Below are 16,285 nucleotides of genomic sequence, written 5' to 3'. Positions count from 1 at the left end.
ACAGCAGAGTAACCACTTGGCTGAATTTAAGTCTAATTTAAGATTAAATACATATAAGAATTATGAAAATCTGAAAGAGAATATTAATATGTGAATGAATTAAACAAAAAAAGGTCAAAATAATGTTAAGTAATCCCAGTTAAGAAGTTTTACTCCAGTCACAAAAACATTTGTTGATGGTTTTCTTGTCTGTCAAGTACACTCTATAGGTTTTCTTTTTTAAATAATTATTTATTAAAAATATATTGAGGAGGAAAAGGGCATAAATGGAAGAACATCTAGAAAGATAGTACACTGGTGGAAATTCTTAAGCATTAAGTTTACTACATTAATGTTCACACATAGACACACAGAATGATTGAAATGTAGAAGAGTGAGGGATCTTTTAAAATAAAAAACTATAATACTTCTAAATAAATTGACATTTTAACCTGTATAATCTGTCTCAAAATTAATTTACAAACACAAACTCAATTTGTTTTTATGGCTCCAAATTATACATTTCTTAAAACAAATGGCTATATCTTTCCATGTAAGAAATTACAAAGTTTTTCATAAATATTAACAATTAAAATACATATTTTAATCGAAGATTGTAGCTCTACTGATTTAAAGACAGGTGATCAATTTACATGCTTTCATTAAATATTAAAAAGAAGTAAGTCGAACTCACGTTGATGATACAAAGTAGAATCACATGTTGCAGAATCTAGATCGATTTTTATGTCCTACGACTTCTCGATTGCAGATCGAGTACTTACTACCTTTACAAGATCATTTTTCTTCCTCTATCACCATAAATTGACTTCTAGTGTCCAACTTCTTCATATCTAGAATTTACCTCTCAGTCTAGTCTTCCTTTCCATTTTTAAGCATGCATTAAAAAAATCACAGTGTTTTTATTTTGGCAAATGTGCCATAAAGTCTTGTGAAATCAGAAGTTTGAAAAAAAAGTGGAAGACATTATTCTTAGTAAAGCATCACAAGAATGGAGAAACATGAATCCTATGTACTCAATTTTGATATGAGAACAATTAATGACAATTAAGGTTATGGGGGGGAAGCAGAAAGAGGGACGGAGGGAGGGGGTGGGGCCTTGGTGTGTGTTACACTTTATGGGGGCAAGACATGATTGCAAGAGAGACTTTATCTAACAATTGCAATCAGTGTAACCTGGCTTATTGTACCCTCAATGAATCCCCAACAATAAAAAAAAATAGATAAAAACTATTTTCTGTGGCTCTCTGTAAGCATCACTATTTTGCTCCTTTTTGGAGACAAACTCATTTTGATCCATTTCCAAAGAAAGGGAAAAAAAAAAAAGAAAAGATTCTTCAAGCTGCCAGGAGGAAGCGCCAGTTGACCTACAGGGGCAAATCCATCAGAGTGACTGCAGACTTCTCTAATGAAATTTTCCAAGCAAGAAGACAACGGTCATCTACCTTTAATCTACTTAAACAGAACAATTTCCAGCCCAGAATTCTATATCCTGCTAAGCTAGGCTTTAAAATGGATGGAGAAATCAAATCATTTACTGATATACAAACATTGAGGAAACTTGCCACAACAAGACAAGCTCTACAGGAAATACTTCAACCTGTTCTGCACACTGACTATCACAATGGATCAACAGCAAAGTAAGAACTCAGCAATTAAAGGACAGATCCTAACTTCCACACTGATGCAAAAGATAAAACTAAGCAATGGACTCTCACAAAATAAGATGAGTAGAACACTACCACACTTATCAACTATCTCATTAAATGTTAATGGCTTGAATTTCACATTGAAGAGGCACAGATTGGCTGATTGGATTAAAAAACACAAGCCATCCATTTGCAGTCTGCAGGAAACACACCTAGCTTCAAAAGACAAATTAAAACTCTGAGTTAAGGGTTGGAAGATAATTTTTTAGGCAAACAGAACTCAGAAGAAAAGAGGAGTTGCAATCTTATTTTCGGATACATGTGGATTCAAAGCAACTAAAGTCAAAAAAGACAAAGATGGTCACTTTATATTGGTCAAGGGAAAAATACAACAAGAAGACGTTTCAATTCTAAATATTTATGCACCCAATTTAAATGTTCCCAGATTCTTGAAACAGACTTTACTTGTTCAAGCAATATGACATCCTATAATACCATAATAACAGGGGACTTCAACACTCCTCTTACAGAGCTGGACAGATCCTCTAACCAGAAATTAAACAAAGATATGAGGGACTTAAATGAGACCCTAGAACAACTGTGCTTGATATATGCATATAGAACACTCCATCTCAAAGGTAAAGAATATAGATTCTTCTCATTGCCCCATATTGTCATATCCTAGGCCACAAAACAAACCTCAACAGAATCAAAAGAATTGACATTTTACCTTGTAGCTTCTCAGACCACAAGGCACTAAAGGTGGAACTCAACTTCAGCAAAAACATTCAACACCACACAAAGAAATGGAAATTAAAAAACCTTCTGTTGAATCACAGTTGGGTGCAAGAAGAAATAAAACAGGAAATTGCTAATTTCCTTGAGCATAACAGCAATGAAGACACAAGCTACCAAAACCTGTGGGATACTGCAAAAGCAGTTTTGATAGGAAAAATTATTGCCTAGGTGCCTACATTTGAAAAACAGAAAGAGAGCACATCAACAATCTCACAAGCCATCTTATGGAATTGGAAAAAGAGCAATCTAAGCCTAAACCCAGTAGAAGAAAAGAAATATCCAAAATTAAATCAGAGATCAATGAAATTGAAAACAAAAGAATCATTTAGAAAATTAATAAAACAAGAAGTTGGTTTTTTGAAAAAAATAAATAAATAAGATAAACCTTTGGCCAGAATAACTAGAAATAGGAAAGTAAAATCTCTAGTTATCTCAATCAGAAATGATAAAGGGGAAATAACAACTGATGCCACAGAGATACATGAGATCATCTCTGAATACTACTGGAAGCTCTATGCCCAGAAATTTGACAATGTGAAGGAAATGGATCAATATTTGGAATCACAGCCTCTCCCCAGACTTAGCCAGGAAGAAATAGAACTCCTGAACAGACCAATTTCAAGCATTGAGATTAAAGAAACAATAAAAAAGCTTCCAACAAAAAAATTCCCTGGTCTGGATGGCTTCCCATCAGAATTCTAGCAAACTTTCAAGGAAGAGCTTATTCCCGTACTGCAGAAATTATTCCAAAAAATTGAGGAGGAAGGAATTTTCCCCAACATGTTCTATGAAGCAAACATCACTCTGATACCAAAACCAGGAAAAGCCCCAACTAAAAAAGAGAATTTCAGATCAATTTCACTAATAAATATAGATGCACGAATTCTCAACAAAATCCTAGGCAACAGATTACAGCTTACCATCAAAAAGTCATACATCATGATCAAGTAGGTTTCATCCCAGGGATGCAAGGCTGGTTTAACATACACAAGTCCATAAACGTTATCCATCATGTTAACAGAAGCAAAAACCAAGACCATATGATCCTCTCAACAGACGCAGAAAAAGCATTTGGTAAAATCCATCATCCTTTTCTACTTAGAACACTGAAGAATATAGGCATACGTGGCACATTTCTGAAACTGATTGAAGCTATCTACGACAAGCCCACAGCTAATATTTTACTGAATGGAATAAAACTGAAAGCTTTTCCTCTTAGAACTAGAACCAGATAAGGTTGTCCTCTGTCACCATTACTTTTCAAATAGTGCTGGAAGTTCTAGCCAATACAATTAGGCAAGACAAGGAAATAAAGGGAATCCAAATGGGAGCAGAGGAGGTCAAACTCTCCCTCTTTGCTGAGGACATGATGTTGTACTTGAGAACCCCAAAGACTCAACCACAGACTCCTGGAAGTCATCAAAAAATACGGTAATGTCTCATGATATAAAATCAATGTCCACAAGTCAGTAGCCTTTGTACAAACCAATAACAGTCAAGATGAGAGGCTAATCAAGGACACAACTCCCCTCACATACTTTCAAAGAAAATGAAATACCTAGAAATATACCTAATAAAAGAGGTGAAGAACCTCTATAAAGAAAATTATGAAATCCTAAGAAAGGAAATAGCAGAGGATATTAACAAATGGAAGAACTTACCATGCTCATGGCTGGGAAGAATCAACATTGTTAAAATGTCTATACTTCCCAAAGCAATCTAAATATTCAATGCCATTCCTATTAAAATACCAACATCATACTTTCAAGATTTGGAAAAAATGATTATGTCTTTTGTATGGAACCAGAAAACAAACAAACAACAACAACAACAACAACAACAAAAAACGTATAGCCAAGGCAGATTTTAGTAATAAAAATAAAACTGGGGGCATCACCATACCAGATTTTAGTCTGTACTACAAAGCCATACTGGTCAAGACAGCATGGTACTGGCACAAAAATAGAGACATAGGCATTTGGAATTGAATAGAAAACCAAGAAATGAAACCAACAACTTACAACCACCTTATCTTTGATAAACCAAACAAGAACATACCATGGGGAGAAAGTCACCCTGTTCAATAAATGGTGCTGGGAGAACTGGATATCCACATGTAAAAGACTGAAACTAGACCCACACCTTTCTCCACTCACAAAAATTAATTCAAGATGGATAAAGGACTTAAATTTAAGGCATGAAACAATAAAAATCCTCAAAGAAAGCGTAGGAAAAACATTGGAAGGTATTGGCCCGGGGAAAGACTTCATGAAGAAGACTGCCATGGCAATTGCAACAACAACAAAAATAAACTAATGGGACTTAATTAAACTGAAAAGGTTCTGTACAGTTAAGGAGACAACCACCAAAGCAAACTGACAACCTACACAATGGGAAAGGATATTTGCATATTTTGATTCAGACAAAAGCTTGATAACTAGGATCTATAGAGAACTCAAATTAATTCACATGAAAAAAGCCAACAATCCCCTATACAGATGGGCAAGAGACATGAATAGAACCTTCTCTAAAGAAGACAGACAAATGGCTAACAAACATGAAAAAATTCTCATCACCCTTATTTATTAGAGAAATGCAAATAAAAACCACTCTGAGATACCATCTAACCCCAGTGAGAATGGCCCACATCACAAAATCTCAAAACTGCAGATGCTGGCGTGGATGTGGAGAGACGGGAATACTTTTACACTGCTGGTGGGACTGCAAACTAGTATAACCTTTTTGGAAGGAAGTGTAGAGAAACCTCAAAGAACTCAAGCTAAACCTATTTGATCCTACAATCCCATTACTGAGCATCTACCAAGGAAAAAATTCCTTTTATCATAAGGACACGTGCACTAGACTGTTTATTGCAGCTTAATTTACAATTGCCAAAATGTGGAAACAACCTAAATGCCCACCAACCCAGGAATGGATTAAGAAACTGGGGTATATGCACACCATGGAATACTATTCAGCCATTAAAGAAATGGAGACTTTACATCCTTTGCATTAACCTGGATGGAAATGGAACACATTATTCTTAGTAAAGCATCACAAGAATGGAGGAGCATGAATCCTATGTACTCAGTTTTGATATGAGGACAATTAAGGACTTGGTGGGGGGGGGAAGGGTAGAGGAGAGAGAGAAAGAAGGAGGGTGGGTTGGGGAAAGGAAGAGCAGAGAGAGAGAAGGAGGGAGGGGGTGGGACCTTGGTGTGTGCCACACATTTTGGGGGCAAGACAGGATCCTAAGAGGGACCTTACCTAACAAATGCAATCAGTGTCACCTGGTTTCTTGTACCCTCAATGAATCTCCAACAATAAAAAATAATAATAAAAAAATAAGTAAATATAAAGCCACTTCAATCGCAAAAAAAAGAGTATTACATGGATTAAAACACTTTATAAATAACTTAAGCAGGCTGAGCATGATGGCTCACGCCTGTAATGCCAGCACTTTGGGATGCTGCGGCAGGTGGAATGCCTGAGCACAGGAGTTTGAGACCAGTGTGAACAAAAACAAGTTCCTATCTCTAAAAAATAGCTGGACATTGTGATGGGTGCATGAAGCTCCAGCTTCTTGGGAGGCTCCAGCAAAAGAATCCTTTGAACCCGAGAGTGTGAGGTTGCTGTAAGCCATGACGTTACGTACTCTACAGAGGGCAACAAAGTGAGACTATGTCTTCAAAAAAATAATAAATAAATAATAAATAAATTTCTAAAGCACACTCGGGAGTTCAAACATGCTCCTACCTTCCTAGCAGGAGAGACCAAATTAAGAAATGAATTTTAGGAAAGGCTCAGTGAAGAACAACTTTCTCAGGCAACCACTTTGAGGCTGACTGCTGGAATGTCATAACCTAGATTTCCATAATTTAATATATTTTAACGGTTTCTGCTAAACCAGGCATTTTTTTCAGCCTCTGAGATAAAAGTGACATCTAACTAACTGGTCTTATTAAAAATAACTAGTAGGAGAGACTATTGCACATGCAGACAATTCAACAAAAATTATTTATCATGTTCTTCCTATCAAATTGGTCAAGAAAGCTAACACACAATTCATTAAAATCGTATTTTATTTGACTATTTTACTTCAGTGTGCCAACTATTTTTTAAATGTCCAAAAACGTGTGATAAGTTACTGAGCCAGCTATAGTTAAAAAGAAAATAAGCAAAAGGAAAATAAACAAGCACAATCCCTTATTTTGTATTTCGAATACATTTGTAAATCAGTATTCATAATGAATCAAATGCTCTGAAAAGGTATCTTTTGAAAATCAAATAGAATAACCATAGAAGAGAGCAGTGTATGCAGCAGTAGCAAGGTGGATAATTTATCTCTCAGAGAAAAGACTTCAGCTTATATCATGCTGAGCCTGCCAAGCAGAGGACTATTTGGAATGGTATTTTGGGGGTGTGCACTGTTTCATTAAGAAGTAAGTGGGAAGCAGCTAAGTCATTTAAATATTCCAAATAAACATTTCCATAACATTTTTAAGTAAAAAAATGAATCCAATTGCAGCAATTTTACCATTTTCAAACAATAGACAGGCTATTGAATTCCCGTTAGAATCTTCAAAAGGACGAATTTGAGTTATTCCACAATATAATTTGCATAAAAATGTAACAATGACATTGATGTCTATAAAGAGCATCAAATTATGTCAAAGCACAATACAACTGTCTGATGGTGCCTCTTTCTTTAATAAAACACATCTGATTCCCAATTATTATTTATAACATGCAGCTTCCTTCTGTGAAGATAGCACTCAAACCAATTAAGAGCATTTCTTTCAGCCATATACACTGGAGCTTTTCAATCAACAAAATGAGTCCACTGAGGGAAAGACTTAAAGAATTATAAACAAAGCTGATGTAAGGAAATGTTTTAAAGGGCTAAAACCAAGTCATTAAGCACTTTCTGTATAGCTGTAATGATGAAATGCAATGTACAAGGCAAGGGAAGGAATTCTGCGGCCCTGTTTCAAAATCACATTTGCATACATCAGAATATCGATTAACTGTTTTGTAGCTTCCATAGATATGTCTCTGGATTGTCCCCAACTTTCATTTTCCATCTCTCTAGCAGTCATCAATATTTATTTACTGGTACAGTAGTAATTTGAGGAGTTTGTTTATATTTTTGAAACGTTTAAACATTATTGTTCCTTATACGTCAATTTCTGTGGCAATCATAAAACCTTCTCTTCACATTAGAACTTTTGCAAAGGAAATATGAAACCTAGTATATACTGCTATTTAAAATCTTTTCATTTTTATTTATTTTTTATTTTTATTTTTTTGTAGAGACAGGGTCTCACCGTACCTCCCTCGGGTAGAGTGCCACGACATCACACAGCTCACAGCAACCTCCAACTCCTGGGGCTTAAGCGATTCTCTTGCCTCAGCCTCCCCAGTAGCTGGGACTACAGGCGCCCGCCACCACGCCCAGCTATTTTTTTGTTGCAGTTTGGCCGGGGCTGGGTTTGAACCCGCCACCCTCGGCATATGGGGCCGGCCCCCTACCCGCTGAGCCACAGGTGCCAGTCAGAGGTTTTTCTTTAGGTTTATTTTTTAACTACTTTTACTATTTTTCTCGTTACAGGTGTTTTAAGTTTTATTAGTGAGACTATATATCAGTGCTTCTGTCTCTCTGATGATTCATTTCTCTCAAGTTTGTGAAGAAATACTTAACATTTAGCTAAAAATCTTCCCTTGTATTCAATCCTGTAGGTACTCACCTGTCCTGGTCTGGCATTTTCACATACAAAAGTGTCGTAGAACACAGCAAATTGTGGGGCATTGTCATTAACATCTAAAATTCTCACAAAAACAGCCACACGAGTAGTCTCTTTGGGATTATCTAGAAAAGGAGAAGGACAATTTTGTTTAGGAAGACATATTTGTGCATCAGATTTCATTTACATAGGCATCTTGTGGCTATTAAGTGCCCACATACAAATAAGCACTGCATTCATTCTACTAACATAATGAGCAAATGCAATAAAGAAAATGACTGCAGAGCCTAATTAAGTAGCCATGAATTCAGTTATTACTGGACACAAGAGTACTATTATTATTTTGGAGAATCAAGTTAGAACCACAAGCCAATATAATTGGATTCATATTCTATTTGTGTCCTTCCCGTTCAAATACATAAAGGAATAAATATTTTTTAAATTCTTATTATTCATTATTATATCATTTAATCTTTACCTATTTTTTGGATGAAGAATTAGTTTTAAATAAATTGGTAACTGATGTTACTAATTCCTAAGTCGTACTTGTAATAATAAAACATACCTCCCGTCAACTACTTTTACGTTGAAATCTATTCCAATGGATAATTTCAAATCTTCTTTTGAAAATTTTAAACTACTGCTACGTATTTTACAAGTGGATAGAAAATTCCCAATGAAATATAAAGGTTCTTTTTTATTTCATATAGTCATTACGGGTACTATTTCAATAATCCATAATAATTTATTGTTTTGCATAATAATTATTGTTTCCAAATTAGCTCACTGATAAGGAAGGACACATTAGTTATATACTTTTTGTTACAAAAGCTAAAATTTGAGCATCAAATTTTCGCATAGAAAGATGCGTTTTCAAATTGTTTTGATTTGTAAATGATATTTAAAGACATAAATTCCTTTGTTTTGCTAAGCTTTGAATAACAACTTTGGGTATGATTTAATTGCACTGCCTTCATTATGGATTTTTCTAGGCACTGAGTGATGTCTGAAAGTGTGTTTACATTTTAAATTAGCGTTATCTTCATCAGTGTTTATGACACCAATTTCTCAGTCTTGAATAATGTTAAACTTTTGTGTGAACTTTAACAAAGTGAAGCTGAAGAGCAATATAAGAGGAGAAAGGGGATAATTAGCTTCTGTCATCTGCCAAAAAACAATTGCAGATGAGCTAAGGGACAGGGGCAATGGATTAAATAGTCTCTACCAGCTTGGGTTATGGGTAATATCATTTGCCCTTGTAAAGTTTCTATGGACTTTTAAATTCTATCTAAATAATTTCTATATAGAAAAGTAAAATATATTGTCAGATGCAGTATATTTTAGAGAGTACATCACTACCTGAAAGAATTAACACCTGGTCTTGTTCTCTTTACCTAACTGCACTGTTAATAAAATAATGAAATTAGCACTTTTAAAAAATAATATGTAAGAATTGATTATTCATCGGGGATATACTTACAAGGCTAAAATAGTTTAAAGGAAGACAGAATTCTAAAACCATTTGAAGTCTGTTAACCTGTCCTTCCTTTCTCCAAGAGGTCATTTAAAACACATTCTCTTTCTTTAAGACTCCTTTTAACTTACTTCAGTCTTCTTAACCCACATAGATTCATTCAGTTGTCATGTTTCATGTCCCATTGGGTCATATATTGTTACCCACACGCTAGAGCATCAAGTGGTTAAGAGTTCAGGCCTTGGAGTCAAGCTGAGCTTTTTTTTTTAAAGACAGTGTCTCACTTTGTCACCCTCCGTAGAGTGCTGTGGTGTCACAGCTCCCAGCAATCTCCAGCTCTTGGGCTTAGCCAATTCTCTTGCCTCAGCCTCCCGAGTAGCTGGGACTATAGGTGCTCACCACAACGTCCGACTATTTTTTTGTTTGGCCGGAGCCGAGTTCAAACCGGCCACCCTCTCTATATGGGGCTGGCGCCCTACTCACTGAGCCACAGGCACTGCCCAAGCTGAATCGGTTTGATTCTCAAGTCCACCATTCATCTATCGTGTTACTGTAGCCAATTTACTCTACCTCTCCAATGCTTCAGTTTACTCACTAGAAATAAAAGTAGGTCCTCCAATATAGATCATAGAATTATTTGAAAAATTATAAGCTAAAATATAAAAGTTCTTTGAAAATTTCAGTTTGAATATTAGTGCTCAATAGTCCTATCATCAGCATTGTCTTCATTATCACTTTTGTATCTTCTCCGTTTCCTTATGTCCCTTAAGAGCTTATGCTCTTTCCCACCACACAGCACAACCACAAAATAAAAATGTGTTAAGTAGCTTTTCTATAGTTCATGAGTCTGAAGAGGGGTATATTTTGGAAGTGAAGAAGACAAAAAAATGCTATCCCATTATTTTTCTACCTGCTGTACTCCAACTATTTGCTGATACCCAGAGGCGTGATGCTCACTTACAGATGGGCCTTCGATCCCCCTTGGCTTATTGTGATGGAGATGAGTAGGAAGGCCTGCACAGTGTATTCTAGACTGTGCCTGTGAACCTACTTATGCAGTGAGTGGACACACACAAAATATTTTCTTTCAGGAGCAAGCCTTGACATAAAAATAACTCCTGTTGGTAGCAACACACGTTCTAAGTACGCCTCAGAAGCCAAAAGAGAGAAAAGTCTTATTTCTAAGAAACTTGCATTGTCAGCCCCCTCCCTAACACAATATGGAGATTCTCCAGTCTCTTTCCGAATAACTCTAAGGCTCTTCAAATCAAAAGCTAAACCCACAGGGATGAAGGTGCTTTGTAAAGCACCAGGCCTGGAGTCAACTATTCAAAAAACGGTGCTTACCCTAATCTGGTTGCTGGCAGATGGCTGCAGTTTATGTATAAATAAAAGTATAAAGCATCCCGAGGAAGAATCACACAGAATAGCAGCCAGCATGTATTTACCACCTGAATCGCCATCAGAGTCCTTCAGGGAAACTACTGTAGCAAGAACGGATTAGTAATAAAGGATCTTAAAATGTATGTCCTAAGGTGAAGCATGCTTTTGCACCCATAGGCTTTTTCATAGAACCAAATACAGAAAATTCAAATCATTATATAGAAATCCCAGCCATTAGAAAGATGTAACTTTTTTTTTTTTTTAACCTGTTTAGGGTAAGAATTTGCACTAATAAGGACTAGGAATAGATAATGGAGTCCTTTAGTCATAAACTTTGCTCTACTGTCCTCAGAATATATTGCAATGATTATAGTTCCATTTTCAGGGATGGTTAGGAGAACTCTTTGGTTTCTATAACAAATGTGCTATAAATCCCAAGTGTATTATTGAATCATTGATTGTGACCTTAATTTTAGTTGTTTCTGTTCCACACAGGGCACTTGAAGTATTTCTTTCTTTCTTTCTATCTGTCTTTTTTTTTTTTGAAGAAGAGAAATTATTCCATGGTAATGCACTAAATAATTACTGGGAGCCATTTGATGTGCTATATTGCTATGGAATGCAGAACGAATGATTAGAGACAAGGCCTGGGCACATACTGGTGAACAGGACACTTATATGTCATTTTGCTGTGCTCAGGGCTTGGTGTATAAAACACCATAAAAGCAGTGTTTAAAGACAAGGAGTAACCGTTCTTTGTATCCTGTTTCCCTCTCATCCTCTTTGCATTTAATACCCAGAACAGCATAATGGGCCCCTGACTGCTTATAGTGTGGCAGGTAGGCATTTTCAGTAGTTTCTCCAGAGATTGATTTCATTTAAGGGCCCAAAATAGGTTTAGATCTTAAAAAGAAGTAATTGCCTTAGCTTTTTACAGAATCGTAATTACTTCAACTAGCTTTAGAAGTTAAATTTCTCAAAGCATCTGAAATGGAAAATGCATTCCAGGCTCACTGGGCTTGAATGAAGACCTCGAATCCAGCAGGGAGCATAATCATGGTTCTGAAATGACCAGATTGGATCATGTTGGCTGCATCTAACTATGGAGATATGGATACAGACATAGAAATAAAATCTTTCCTTAAAAGAAAAACTCAAAAAACTTTAGTTAGCCTTAAAAGGCACTGCCATTTATATCTCACTATGGGGAAAAATGGATTATTTGGGTTTAATCTGCATTCAGAGGCAGATTTCAGGAAAAAATAGCTAAATCTATTACTTTATCTCAGCCTTTGAATTCATTGTTGATGATTTGCCTAACTTGGTTCTGTCCTTTTGAGACACTTGGTGATTCAGCCTCAACGCTTTGCCTTCTAAAACCTTTAAAGATTACTTCAAATAACGTGACCTTGGTAAGTGTGGATTCAGCTTAGTATTTCAGATCTGGAATTTGTGGACTTAGTCTCTCACCATGATTCAGTCCCTAATTAATGCTACTTTTTAGAACAATTCAAGACTTGCTCTAGTCCATGTACAGGACTAGAGCACAAAACGTGAACAGGTGTGCAGGTGCATGAGCGGCCAGACTGACGCTGGGGCATATGAATTGAGCAGGTGTGCAGAGCTTCACTCTTAGAGGGTCTCAGCCCTGGGTCATGCTCTTCTATTGCCATCTGAAATATCTTATTTTTTATTAACATGAGGCTGACATTTTCATTTTCCAACAAACTCCACTGATTATGTAGCTAATACTATGTTTGGGCAAGAACTAGAAGATATAGATATGGTTTTGAATCTAGGTTCTGCCAATTTCTAGTTGGATTCAATGTTATAAATTTAGAATGGAATTAAGTATTGATTCTAAACGAATCATATAAAAACCCAGTTTTGCTATTCTCTATTTTGTTACTGAAATCCTCAGAACCTTACTACCTCTCTGGTAAATGCGAATAATAATAATATTATCAGGAGAAAATAAATTTAAAAACTTAGAATGATACCTGGCACATATAATTAATGTTAACTATGATTACTGATACACACTTTGGCCACTTCCTCTGTAAAAGAGAAGCAATAGTGTCTATCTGTAGGTTTGTTGTTAAGATGAGATGGTTTAATATGCACCAAGAATTCAGCATAAATTCTAATTCATAGTTTCCATGCAGCAATTTAATACTTTTAATTTTTCTCAAATGATAACACCTTTAGTTCATAATTCCAGTACATTTTTATTGGTTAATATTAAATGTATATTTGTAGATGCTGGTGGTAAAATACGTCACCCCAAATTGTGTCCCTTTGGTACAGGGATTATTTTGAGCTAAAGGCAATTTAGAAAAAAATTGCCTTTAGCTCAAAATAATCCTTTTTGAGAGCGAATGCATGAAGGGTTCTCTGATCCTTTTTCTTCCTGAAAAAAAGAGATAAAATCCTGATATGGAAGATATCCTTCCTATACCAAGGAAAAATAATAGAACAAAAGGAACATTCTTATCAGCAAAGATTGGAAATTGAAGGTGAGGAAACTCTATACAAACAGACCTCGTTAAAATAAATATTTTCTATATTGACCCTCCACATACATATATATTTTCCCACAATTGCCTCTCTTTGTTCATCCTGCATAAAAACACTTCCTTGGTCTTCCTTATTTGGGCTCCTGTGTTGTGTAAAATTTAAAGAAATGGGTGTGTATTTCTCCCTTTAACCTCTTTAATGCCAATTTAATTGTTACCCAGCCAAAAACCTGCAGTAGAAACAGGTAAAATTTTGTTTCTTCTACAAAACCTATAGACCCAGGAAGTAATGTAAAAACATTGAAGGTGTTGAAAAGTCTTTTAAAAGCTTTGATTAAAATTACCATTCATATGAAACATGTGAAACAGTGTTGATTCTTTAAAAAAAAAATTACCATTCATGTGTGCAGTGTGAACAAATTATTTTAACATAAGTTAAAACGTATGAAAATATGTTGAGATATATGAATAAAGTATATATATTATATATATACACACAAGTTAAGTATATGTTATATACATGAAATTCATCTTACTGATTTCAGCAGCTATAACAGTAAGATTGTGCCATTGAGATAGTTCACGGTCAAGAGGTTTTGACGTATACAGTGATCCATTTCCAGAATGTATGTTAAAGATCCTGTCAAGGTCAGTATGCCGATCCAAGGAAAATCTGAATGTACAGGGTAGAGAAAAATACATGGAAGTATTATTAACGTCATGAAGGAGAAATTGGTGGAATGTGCTGAACACACACACACGAACATGCATCGCTGATAATTGCAGGAAAGAAGACAGCAATGAACTAAAAGGTAGATTATTTAATTGATTTGTCAGCATCACACATACTCACTCCCCAAAGCATCAATTGGCACATTGCCATGCATTGAGAAGTTAGTCTTCAGAATGTTTATGTTATTAAAATAATTATTTATTCTTCGGCACATTCAACTGATGTCAATGCATTTGGCCACAGGTGATAACATTACCCACTGACTTTATTTGAGGATGGTATTGAAGAAAAACTGTAAGGCTGTATTGCACAAGATAATTCCCAAAAGCTGTTTTTTGTTGTTGCTGTTGTCATTAGTGAGAAAACTGTGGACATTAGTTTCATCAGTGTAGGTGAAGCCTACTAAACACCATGAAGTTATTATGGGCTTCATGGTAGCATCTGTTTCTTAATCACATGTATCATTATAAAATGTATAACTTTTAACTCAGGATTGTTTAAAAATAGAAAATTGGGGGATATGAGTTTTATATATCTGTATCAAATAAATTCTATATGTAGTTCTAAATAACAAACTATGATGTAAACTGATGGTAAGTGCAGCGTTGAAGGTCATTCTAAAGTTAACACTAAGTTTATCAATTTCACTGATGAGGTTGAGATAAATCTCATTATCGTTACCAAATTACATGTTTTACCATTCGCAAATAAAGCAAATATTGGTATCCCTACATGTAGTATAGTTCTCAAATTTCACCATGAGCTGACAAAATTATTTTATTATTGAAAGACACAACATAAAATTCACCTCCTCCTTGTAGTCTTTCGTGATTATCTAAAACGTTAATTGTTTCCCTCCATCATAAAGTATTTTGTACCACCCACTCTCTTATTTGCCACATTGTATTAGGAATTCATTTCATATCACATTTCAAACAGAAAATAGAACATGAAAATACCAAGCACTATATACTAGGTCCTCAATGAATACTATTTAATTCTCATACTGAATCTTCTTCCTTAACAGATTAACTGCTTGAGAAACATGTTGTTATCTGATATGGTGTTCTGCAAATATTTGTTAAATGAAAGTAAGAATGACTGAATTCTTTGGCATTTTAACAAATTATTGGTTCCCTTATTTCTGTGGAAATATGAGATAAAGTTGCAATATACAAATAAACCATGCATCCCCGACATTTGCAAATCCATTTCATGTGTGTTTTTCTTAATTATTTCTTGTTATTTAGAGAAACAATGACCAAATTTAGAAGATTATGTGACCTTACCTGAAAGATACACAGAGATCACAGCTCTTCTTTCCAATAAAATTTAAAAGTATAATTATGTTCTTCTATTCTCCATTGACAAATTACGTGTATGAACTTTCATTTTCCCCTTTAAAATTATTTCCATAGCACCATTTAAGCAAATCTCTTTGATTATTGCATTAATGCTCATCACAACAATATGGCTTAATTTGCATTTATGATGCATCCCAACAATACATTGGACTAGTAAAGTTATTTTATTTCTTTGAATATATGTGTGTATATACTATCAAAGAGTAACATCCAATAACATTCATTTCCACATTCCACATCAGGTTAATACAAAGTATACAACAACCTTAATAAACAATGAAGCCATTAATTATGCATACTTTCCTCCTGATACCTAGACCTGTATCCTCAATATTTTATTTTAACTTATTTTATTTTATATATTCAAAGATATATTTGTGACATATAATAGTCATCAGTCTATAGGAGGAAGCAAATCTAACTTTTGTATGAAGAAATATCTTGGTATGCAATTTAATAATGCTAGTTGATATTAATTTGTCACCAAAATTTTTTGGTTTTTCAATAATTCATTTTAAAAATCTAGAGCATAGAGCACACCCTGCTTAAGTCAGTTAGAATCTCTCCCGAGGAAATGCTTGACAATTAGTTAACAGGGAATATTAATTGCATATTTTGGTTCTATAA

General features: G+C 35.0%; 1 protein-coding gene across 1 annotated transcript in view; it reads right to left on the bottom strand.

The window, feature by feature from the left end:
- CDH10 (cadherin 10) overlaps window positions 1-16,285 on the bottom strand; it is a 157,119-nt gene that overhangs the window by 6,629 nt on the left and 134,205 nt on the right. Inside the window, exons 8-9 of the mRNA XM_053596532.1 lie at window positions 14,098-14,234; window positions 8,192-8,313 (exon numbers count right to left, since the gene is read on the bottom strand). Coding sequence (XP_053452507.1) covers window positions 8,192-8,313; window positions 14,098-14,234 — 259 coding nt within the window. The remainder of the gene's footprint in view (window positions 1-8,191; window positions 8,314-14,097; window positions 14,235-16,285) is intronic.

Source organism: Nycticebus coucang, chromosome 1 (genome assembly GCF_027406575.1).
Source record: "Nycticebus coucang isolate mNycCou1 chromosome 1, mNycCou1.pri, whole genome shotgun sequence".
Lineage (NCBI taxonomy): Eukaryota > Metazoa > Chordata > Mammalia > Primates > Lorisidae > Nycticebus > Nycticebus coucang.
This window is presented reverse-complemented; position numbering and strand designations above follow the sequence as displayed.